This window comes from Achroia grisella, unplaced genomic scaffold (assembly GCF_030625045.1).
Source record: "Achroia grisella isolate CSIRO2021 unplaced genomic scaffold, CSIRO_AGI_Agris_v1 utg1462, whole genome shotgun sequence".
Classification (NCBI taxonomy): domain Eukaryota; kingdom Metazoa; phylum Arthropoda; class Insecta; order Lepidoptera; family Pyralidae; genus Achroia; species Achroia grisella.
Window position 1 is genome coordinate 817,998 of NW_026712637.1, and position 11,258 is coordinate 829,255.

The 11,258-nt window shown below is 35.1% G+C and overlaps 1 protein-coding gene across 1 annotated transcript; it reads right to left on the reverse strand.

The window, feature by feature from the left end:
- Positions 1-6,704: 6,704 nt before the first annotated feature.
- LOC131855701 (uncharacterized) lies at positions 6,705-7,687 on the reverse strand. The gene has a single exon (XM_059207001.1). The coding sequence runs from the start codon at positions 7,656-7,658 to the stop codon at positions 6,903-6,905; it is 756 nt and encodes a 251-aa protein (XP_059062984.1). The 5' UTR covers positions 7,659-7,687; the 3' UTR covers positions 6,705-6,902.
- Between the last annotated feature and the right edge of the window lie 3,571 nt (positions 7,688-11,258).

The following is an 11,258-nucleotide window of genomic DNA, read 5'->3' on the forward strand; positions in this document are numbered from 1 at the left end:
AAAAATACCACAAATAATCACCAAAATATAACTTGTCTCACTTTCACACACTGCACTTAATATAATGTTATCTCGTTCTATTACAGATACTCGTATATATCTCGAAGTGAACTGTAGGAGTGATCTGATCTGCTAACGAGTGAGTTGTGTTGTCCATATTGCAGTAAATTGAGCGGGTAATTAGCTTCATTGGATGACGAACGGCTGTGGACATGTCCCATTGTCCGGCCAGCTGATAGAGCAAGAGCCCACGACGGCCAGACATACGTCATTTTAGTAAACGTGAAAGTTCTTGTATGCGTGTCCCCAACACAGGTAAGAATGATCCCCAAACATGAAACCTGGATCGTGGTTCCTTTGGCAGGTACTAGGTAACAAAGGTGTAAAAAAAATCATATCAAATTCGTTATTTTAAGAAACTCCATATTTTCATATATTGTTCGTAGCATTATTATAACTTGCGCTGCTCATTGCCAGACACTTAATATGGTTCGAATCCCCCGCCGGACGCCCCTAAACTATACTATTTTATAAATAAACTTACGTCATTTTAATAAAGCTGAAATTTATATATATTATTGAGAGAACTATTAAACTAAGTTTCCTAAATTGCCAGACAGTTTTCTTGGTTCCTTATCATACCAGACTCATTGAAACCGTATATTGGGTAACAACGGTGTATACAATTTCATATCAAATTCGTTATTTTAAGATGCTCCATTTTTTCACATATTGCTCGTAACAGTATTATAACTTGCTCTTGCTCAGTTTGAGAGAACTCTCAATAATATATATAAATTTCAGCTTTATTAAAATGACGTAAATTTATTTCTAAAATAGTATAGTTTAGGGGGGTCCGGCGGGGGTTGGGACCACACTAAGTGTCTGGCAATGAGCAGCGCAAGTTATAATAATGCTACGAACAATATATGAAAATATGGAGTTTCTTAAAATAACGAATTTGATATGATTTTTTTTACACCTTTGTTACCTGGTACCTGCCAAAGGAACCACGATCCAGGTTTCATGTTTGGGGATCGTTCTTACCTGTGTTGGGGACACACATACAAGAACTTTCACGTTTACTAAAATGACGTATGTCTGGCAGTCGTGGGCTCTTGGACTATGAGGCTCACACAATATTAGAAGCATAACCATTCCGTTACGTATACCTCATAACACTATTATGTACTTATATATACATACCTTTCTATAATAAAGTCTCTGTACTCAATTTGCCAGAAAAATATTCAAATGTGTTAATATTTTCTTTGTAAAAAAGCTTAATATAAAATTGAAGAATTTATAAATGATAATAATGTTTTTGTAGAAAATATCTAACTTAAAATTCATAGCGCTGACAATGTTATCTGTATGAACAGAGATTAAGTGCGTAGCAAGTAGCAAAATAGCAACACACAAGTTTCTTGCTCTTTTAAATAAATATTAATTTACTTATTTGCATATAATTGCATGCGACAATCAATAAGTAAATCAATTCATTTAAAAGAGCACGAAACTTGTGTGTTGCTGTTTTGCCACTGAGCTATGACGTAGTCTATGTTTTTGAGTAGTCATGCTCACTAAAATGTCCAGACTTGTGGCGGCGTGGTGGGCCGGGTCATTGGGCGCCCTAAAATATTGTCGAGCGCAGTGACTGGCTCATCCGTCATATTCGTGAACGAGTGCTGCTTGTAGGGACTGGTCTGCTCTTATCACTATGACTGATTTCCTCTTATTAATTGTTTAACCAGTTGTTGTGTATTAAATATTATTTCTATTTGATTATTTAATTGAATTAGTGCTAATTGGTAGTTTGTATTCGCACACTTAAACTTAAATTGTAAGTAAGAATAAAATTATTTAAAAGAGCAACACACAAGTTTCTTGCTCGTTCTTCTTGTGATGAGACAGCTTTCCGAACGAGCGGTAGATAAAAAACAAATTGTTATGACTATTCAAAAGTGCTTAAATTAAGTTTATTTGAATATATTATTTTCTATTCTATTCTATTTACATGATTTCGTGTTAAATTTATGCATGTACCGTGATTGTTTTCAAATAACTGTGTGGGATTATTTCGTTTGAGTGGATGTGGATTTTCCAACGGTTTTATAAATGATATTTGTCAGTTTGTACGTGTCTTTTGTGTGTCTAAACGTAATTATATCATTTAATCTATACACAAGGGTGGCTCCAGCTTTGGCCCAGGAGGGGTCACACAGTCGTAGTCAAGTCAAGAACTTATAATTTCTTATAACCTCGGTGGTATAGCGGTCTAGCACACCGCTTTACGTCCGATGGTCGCGGGTTCGATTCCTCGCACGGCACAAACGTTTGTATTCATGAATATGATTGTTTGTGTCGGTCTGTGTGTTTTCTATGCATATTATGTATGTATTTAGGAAAAAAATATATCTATGTATTTGTATCAGTTATCTAGTACCCATAACACAAGCTTTAGCTCGCTTAACATGGGTCTAGATGGCGCTGTGTGAATTGTCCTGAGATTATTATTATTATTATTTAATTTTGATAACAATAGATACAAGTAAAAAGTAGGTATTTTATTAATGTACTTAAAAATATTTATTCTACATTGTACACTTCAAAACTTAACACTTAATAACTTGTACATATACACGTACATATCGCCATCTTCTCTTGAAGACATCCAGAGAAGCACTGTTTAAATATAATTAATTAAATATTGAAGGTATGTAGTTATATAAAATCTGTATGGTAACAAAATATATAAATAAAATCATTATGTTCAATTAGTGGTCCACCTAAGTCTTGGGCTCAGGGGGGGTCATGGGGGTCATGACCCCCCCCTGGATCCGCCGTTGTCTATACATATGAATAAAATTGGAGTGTCTGTTCGTAATATTGAAATTATCGTTTTTACTACATGCATATGAATATAAATATGGTACATACTCCAAAATAACATTTTTTGGTTGTCTGTCTGTTTGTTCCGGCTAATCTCTGAAATGGCTGAACCTATTTTGACGGGACTTTTTTTGGTAGGTAGTTAATGTATTAAGGAGTAACTTAAGCTACTTTTATTAAAAAAAAATAGTTAAATTCCACGCAGACGAAGTCACGTGTATAGCTAGTCTATACATATTAATAAAATTGGAGTGTCTGTTCGTAATATTGAAATACCCGTTTTTTACTACATGCATATGAATATAAATATGGTACATACTCCAAAATAACATTTTTTGGTTGTCTGTCTGTTTGTTCCGGCTAATCTCTGAAATGGCTGGACCTATTTTGACGGGACTTTTTCTGAGTAACTTAGGCTACTTTTATTTTATAGAAATAAATTTAAATTCAGCAAACTCAGCTTAACTTTTAATTCATTCCAAAGTTCCAAACCACACTCTCATTAACAGCTCGATAGCGCCAGCAGGGTCACAATTTTTTCTCATCAATAATTGCTGTCTAACAGGTCATTTTACTACCATCAGTGACCACCTTTACATTCGTCACAGATGACTATTATGACCATTCATTTTGTATTTCAAAGTGGGACTCTGGTGGAATAAAAAAAATATATGACAATTCACACTACGTCATCTATCGCAACTTCTAAATAACTTTGCCTAGTTAGTTCATTGCCTTGCCTTTATCCCATTATTTGGGGTCGACACAATATAATAATAATAATCATATATATAAAATTCTCGTGTCACAATGTTAGTTACCATACTCCTCCCAAACGGCTTGATCGATTTTTATGAAATTTTATATGCATATTCAGTAGTTCTGAGAATCGGCTGCTATCTATTTTTCATACCCCTAAGTGATAAGGGTTGTCCACCACTATCATTATTTTTTTTATTTTTTGGGCAAAATTTTTATTTATGTTTTTTTATTGTGTCATTACAAAATACATACTACAATCCTAAATTTTCACCCTTCTATCAGCAAACCCTATTTTTTTATAGCGTTATTAATTTATATAGCAAAACAACGTTTGCCGGGACAGCCAGTAATAATATATATTTATTTAGCAAAATAGTCAACATTAGCATCATCATCATCATCGCAGCCCGGAAGACGTCCACTACTGGACATAGGCCTCCCCCAAAGATCTCCACGACAACATTAGCATACCTACATTATATTAACTTTGCAGTATGTATACATGTATGAACACACACACACATATATATATATATATATAGAAAGAGTAGGAGATATAGGAGAAAGAGTACTGCCCGGCACCGAAGCCGTTTCGTTCTGCCCCAGAACGAGGAGAGTGCGTAAGAAGGGACAGGAGTTGAAATAATGTGTAGGGGTCAAGAGAATGCGTAGGTCCCCGTAGATCCCGCCAGTATAACCGAGAGGTTGGGATGTCCATGGGTTGGTGGAGGGTTGTCGGTTTATCAAATTTTCACGCCAAAACTACTGAACCGATTTAAATGAATTTTAGTACACGAATACTCAAGACCCTAAGAAAGGACATAGACTACTTTCTAACACGAAAAAAGGGTTGTAAGGGGTTTATAGGGGGAGATAAAAGGGTGTATAGAGGCATCGTCAATTCTAAATCTAGAAACTTGAAATTTAATTTTAGACTGTTGATTAAATATATATATGACACTCAAAGATTATAAAAAAAATTTCGTCATTCATCTTCTATTTCACCCGAGCGAAGTCGCAGGCACATCTAGTAATTGATAAAAATACTTAAATCCAAAATCAATATGATAGACACCCTGATAGTGAGACTGTCCTGCCCAATGAGCGATGTGTGGTCACTTCACATATGACATTAACATGAGATCACCTTCCCAATTGACTCTCATTCCACGCATTAAGGAATTGAACGTGCCATACGATTGTCGACCTTATTGCTTGATAATAAGATGTTAAGTTGGTACCTAACTGAGTTTAGAGTTTATTAAATGTATCTTGCAATCATGAAGAGAATTGCAATGATATTACTCTGCTTATTCAAGTCTAGACATGTTCAGAGGTGTAGATATATTTAACAATATATATGTATAGGTACAGTTATTTTATCTTATTTTTTTTATTAATAATAACTCATTTTTTAATTATAAATATTTATATTAAAGTAAAATTGACGGCCTCGGTGGTGTAGCGGTTAAATACACTGTCTCATTTCCGATGGTTGCGGGTTCGATTCCTCGCACGATACTAACATTTTTATTCGTGAGTATGACCGTTTTCTGTTATGGATGATAATATAATGGAAAAAATTGATGTAAGTGATTCATGAGCACCCGCAACACCAGTTAATACCCGCCTGGAATTTATTACAATCGTGGAGGATGATAAGATGAGCATAATCATGGTCCCAAGATCGTGACAAATTCACCAGGAATTTATCATGATCCGGGAGGAACCGTGTATCATGATATTATATGATAATGGGGTTGATAAATACTACAAGAATGATCAACAGTTTGGGTATCTATATATATATGTTTATATCAGTTATCTAGTATCGATAACATAGGCTTAGATTGGGACTAGATGGCGCTGTCTTAGTTGTCCACTGTTATTATTATAAAAACATTCTACAAGACAGCCTTCTTGTTTGTAATTTCATTGTTAAAACAAAAATAACTTCCACTCATAAATGAAAATCTTGACCTATTTCCAAAAAACCGCAATATTCATAATATTAATACTAGAAAAGACAAACTTGCTGTCCCCAAGTATCGTTTAGAAAAGTCAATAGGTCTTTTATGGGAATAGGTATAAAAATTTACAATAACATACCAAAGGATATACTGGAATTACTTAAATAAATTCAAATCTCTGTTAAATCATATTTACTTTTATCACTAAAATACTTAATGACGAGCGTGCATGGCAATAGTTGTTCATGCACGGGATTTTCATTTAATGTTAGACATAGACACCTATATAAATATACATTGCAAATAAAGAGGCTTTTTAAAAAAAAAGTAATTCAATTGAGTTTCTTGCCAGTTCTTCTCAATTGGATATATATACTGAACTGGACGGTAGAAAAAATTTAAAATACATATAATGTAAAAAATTTGACGTTCATAAGCAGTATATAATATGGAATTTATTACAATCGTAGCATAGACTAATCATGCCCAAGAATGCATAAGGACAATATGTATCATATCTTATATGATAAGTTGATAAATACTACGATAACACGCTATCATATCTGTTAACAATACCTAAATAAACTTTATCTAACAAAAGAAACAGCTATGTACTTACAAACTAGTTTTACCTAAGTGCCGTTTGACGAAAGTCAGTAATTCGTTTTATGAAAATTGCGTAAGGTTTTACAACAAACTCCCAGTCTGTAGTCAATTTGCCAGAAAAAAAATCAAATGTGTCATAAAATATTTTCTTTGTAAAAAAGCTTATTATAAAATTGAAGAATTTCTAAATGATAATAATGTTTTTGTAGAAAATATCTAACTTAAAATTCATAGCGCTGACAATGTTATCTGATTGAACAAAGATTCAGCGCGTAGCGGTTTCTATGTTGATTGACGCATGCCTAATCCTTGTTGTTAATTAAATATAAGTAAATCAATATTTATTTAAAAGAGCAACACACAAGTTTCTTGCTTATTCTTCTTGTGATGAATCTGCATTCCGAATAAGCGGTAGAATAAAAAAACTTGACTATTCAAAAGTGCTTATATTAAGTTTATTTAAATAAAGATTATTTCTATTTCAATAATAATTTTATTAACAAATTGTCACAATTTCATATACATTTACAATATTACATACACGTATATTCAAATGGTCTCACTATTTTGTGATTGGCTTATATAAACACTCACACATATCAAAATCACATTTCTTCTTTGATTTTCTAGGAGAATGATCACACATTTGTCCCTTATTAGATAACAAAATCACTAACTAATTCGGCATAATACATCATACATCTTAACTGCAACTTCGGCGCCAGCAAATCCGATGTAACACGAACCGTGGCTAGGATGCACCTTCCCTGGAGTTACAGAGAGCTGGTACCTCGCTCTGCCGACGTACAGGGTCTCCCCAGTTGCTGTTCTGCCGCCGCTGATAGCACCAGGAGGTATCGAACCTTGGGATGCAGGAACCCATCTTAAATTATGCGGCTTCGCGCATAGAACTTCTATATTTTGAACTGGTATCTCTTTGCTGTCGTACATGATCGATGCTGTGTTGTGACGCACGGAGAACTTCCCAGGAATTAGATCTCCGCTGTGCCAAGCTCTGATCACCCATAGAGGGCTCCCATCCCAACCTTCGTGACCGCCTACCACAGCCCTTCCTGTGAGCATGTTCGCAGTCGTCGCAGTTGACGGTATCCAGTCGAAATCTCCAGAAGTTTCAACAACTTGTACGGGTTCTGGTAACGCTGGCAGGTTGGATCCCTCTCCTTGGTAGATATAGTTGGTTATGTAGGTAGACTGGTTGGGTTCCGGTGGATTTGGTGGTTGGGTTTGGACTGGCATCATCACGGTACCAGGCACGTAGTAAGGGTAGTTGATGTTGATTTGCGGCGGTTGGTAGCCAGGTGGCGGGGGGTGCGGGAAATGTGGGGGATGCGGCGGCGGCGGGTAATGCGGCGGAGGGTAGTACGGGGGTGGATGCGGCCCGGGCGGCGGTGGCGGATATTGGCTCATTATGCACACGTTTTAACTTTGTCTGAACACTGAGTGAGTAGGAATAATGTTCAGTTTTATATCTCAGTATTTGTTGCTAATCTTATCTACATAGATAAACTGTAACACAGTTTATCTATGAATAACTGTACATTACTCACTGTTGTATTATTGATTTTCATTGTGTAAACACAAATTTTTATTCCCTTAATAATAACACTAGCTATTGCCCGCGGCTTCACTCGCGTTAATTTATCCCCTTGGGGGTGGAATTTATCCATATCCTTTAATGCCTACTTCATAGTAGATTTTTTTTAGTGGATAAAAATGGAATGGTGCACCCGCCTGTGCTAACGGTTTACGCTGGCGGAGCACCAGTGGAGGATGATAAGATGAACATGAAGTCAGATCAGTTAGCCCAACTTGACAAATTCACCGGGAATTTATCACGATGGTTTCCAGGGGGAACCGCGTGGAGGTCGACCTGATATGGTACATTGTTAGCAATAAGATCATTAGTCCACATTACTGACAATCCCCTCCCCCCCCCCCCCCCCCGAGATAGTAGATTTATGCATGCAAAGTCTCAGACCGATCGGTTTCAAATTGACAAACTTTCATACAAACTTTCATCCCCTATTTTATCTCCTTGGGGGTAAAATTAATCAAAATCCTTTCTTAACGGATGCCTACGTCATAACATCTACCTGCATGCCAAATTTCAGCCCGATCCGTCCAGTGGTTTGTGTTGTGCGTTGATAGATCACTACGTCAGTCACCTTTGAGTTATATATATATATATATATATAGATAAAAATTATAAATAATGAATAATGTTTATTTTTTATTTACATTCATTACTAGCTGTACCCGCGACTTCGTCCGCGTGGAATTTAACTTTATTTTTCTAAAATAAAAGTAGCCTAAGTTACTCCTTATCACATCAGCGATACAATACCTGCCAATATAAGCCCCGTTGAAATTGGTCCAGCCATTTCTGAGATTAGCCGTAACAAACAGACAGACAGACAAAAATTGTAAAAAATGTTATTTTGATATATGTACAGTATTTATATTCATATACATGTAGTAAAAAACGGTTATTTCAATATTACAAACAGACACTCCAATTTTATATGTATAGATTAATAATAATAATGCTAGGATAATCCATCCAACGCCATCTAGACCCAAGTTAAGCTTCTTAGAGCTTGTATTTTGGGTACTAGTTAACTGATACAAATACATAGATATATTTTTTTATAAATACATACATATTATTAACCGCTAGACCAACAAGTCTATAAAATTAAGTTAATTTTAACCATATTTTAGGGAACCAAATAATTTAATGAACATGTCAAAATATCTCGGCCTACAACGCCATCCAGGTGAAGGCGAGATCCGGACATTTTAATGAACATGTCAAAATATCTCGGCCTACCACGCCATCCAGGTGATGGCGAGATCCGGACATTTTAATGAACATGCCAAAATATCTCGGCCTACCACGCCATCCAGGTGATGGCGAGATCCGGACATTTTAATGAACATGCCAAAATATCTCGGCCTACCACGCCATCCAGGTGATGGCGAGATCCGGACATTTTAATGAACATGTCAAAATATCTCGGCCTACCACGCCATCCAGGTGATGGCGAGATCCGGACATTTTAATGAACATGCCAAAATATCTCGGCCTACCACGCCATCCAGGTGATGGCGAGATCCGGACATTTTAATGAACATGTCAAAATATCTCGGCCAACCACGCCATCCAGGTGATGGCGAGATCCGGACATTTTAATGAACATGTCACATTTGGTGATGGTGATGATGACTACTCATGACTACTTGATGACGTCATCACTTTAAATTACCCTGATCATCATAATAATTGTATAAGTCATCAATATTTTCCTAGATAATATTATTTATCTAATTGAGTCATGTGATAGCCCGTAGTCGAATGAAAAAGAGCAATGTTTTGAATGACTAATACTACCTCAGTGGTCTAGCAGTCTAGTACACCGCTTTAAGACCGATGGTCGCGGGTTCGATTCCTCGCACGGCACAAACATTTGTATTCATGAGTATGATTGTTTGTATCGGTCTGGGTGTTTTCTATGTATAATATGTAGGTATGTATTTACAAAAAAATATCTATGTATATGTATCAGTTATCTAGCACCCATAACACAAGCTCTAGCTAGCTTAACTTGGGTCTAGATGGCGCTGTGTCAATTGTCCTGAGATTATTATTATTATTATTATACTACACTTGCGAGCAAAAGTATGCAATCACTTGGAATTGATTCCGCGCGATCTTGAGTACCTAATAACTAGTTATGAATAATAAAAATTGTATTATTTGACTAGCTGTTCCCGCGACTTCGTCCGCGTGGAATTTTATTTTATTTTATTAAAATAAAAGTAGCCTAAGTTACTCCTTATTACACCGGCTACCTGCCAAAAAAAGTCCCGTCAATATCTGTCCAGCCAATTCAGAGATAGCCATAGCAATGTTATTTTGGTGTATGTACCGTATTTACTATATATGAATAATTTTTATTTACTATATAAAAATAAATAATATATATTAAATAAATGCATGTAGTAAAAAACGGTTATTTCAATATTACAAACAGACACTCTAATTTTATTTATATGTATAGATGGTACCATTCTTGTGTCGTGATGAATGATTGTTTGAAACATGCTAATTGTAGCGGAATTAAACAAAATAATATAACTACAGCAAGTATGGATGATGTACTAAGGAAAAAAATTGGGAAATAAAAAAATCATATCTATGTAATACAAGAGTATTTTAATAAAATATAGATATCAATAATTACAATTTACATTCTATATTGTAACAATAAATTACTTAGTATTTAATTGTAAAAAAATAACAAAAGAATAATGTATGAGTAATTACAAAACGTAAATGTAACATACTATATTTTTACACAGTTTTTTTCTCCCTTGTGACTCAGCAGTTGACATCCCTGATTTCGGTCTATTATAGACCCGGAATCAGGGATGTCAACTGCTGAGTTATAGTGAAAAATATCCAAATTATATACAACTAGCTGTTCGCCCCGGCTTCGCCCTGGTGTATATGTATTATACACATAAACCTTCGCTTTGAATCACTCTGTCTATTAAAAAAAACCGCTTCAAAATCCGTTGCGTAGTTTTATAGATTTAAACATACATAGGGACGGACAGACAGCGACAGCGACTTTGTTTTATACTGTGTAATGATACTTAGTAATATTATAAATATGAATGTAGGTATGTTTGTTACGCTTTCACGCAAAAACTACTAAACCGATCATCATTAAATTTCATACACATGTTCTTAGAGGTATTAGAATGAACATAGGATACTTTTTATTTAAAAAAAACAAATATATTTTATAAGAAACAAAAATAATAAAATATCAACGTTTAGCTACTTCAGCGCCATCTAGCAGACAGTAATGAAGTTATATGAGCGAAGCTGCGGGTAAAAGCTACTATATACAAATTCAAAAATAATTTATTTATGTAGGACATTTTAGCCGCTTATGAACGTCAAATTTTTTAAATTATAATTTTAATTTTTACCCTACC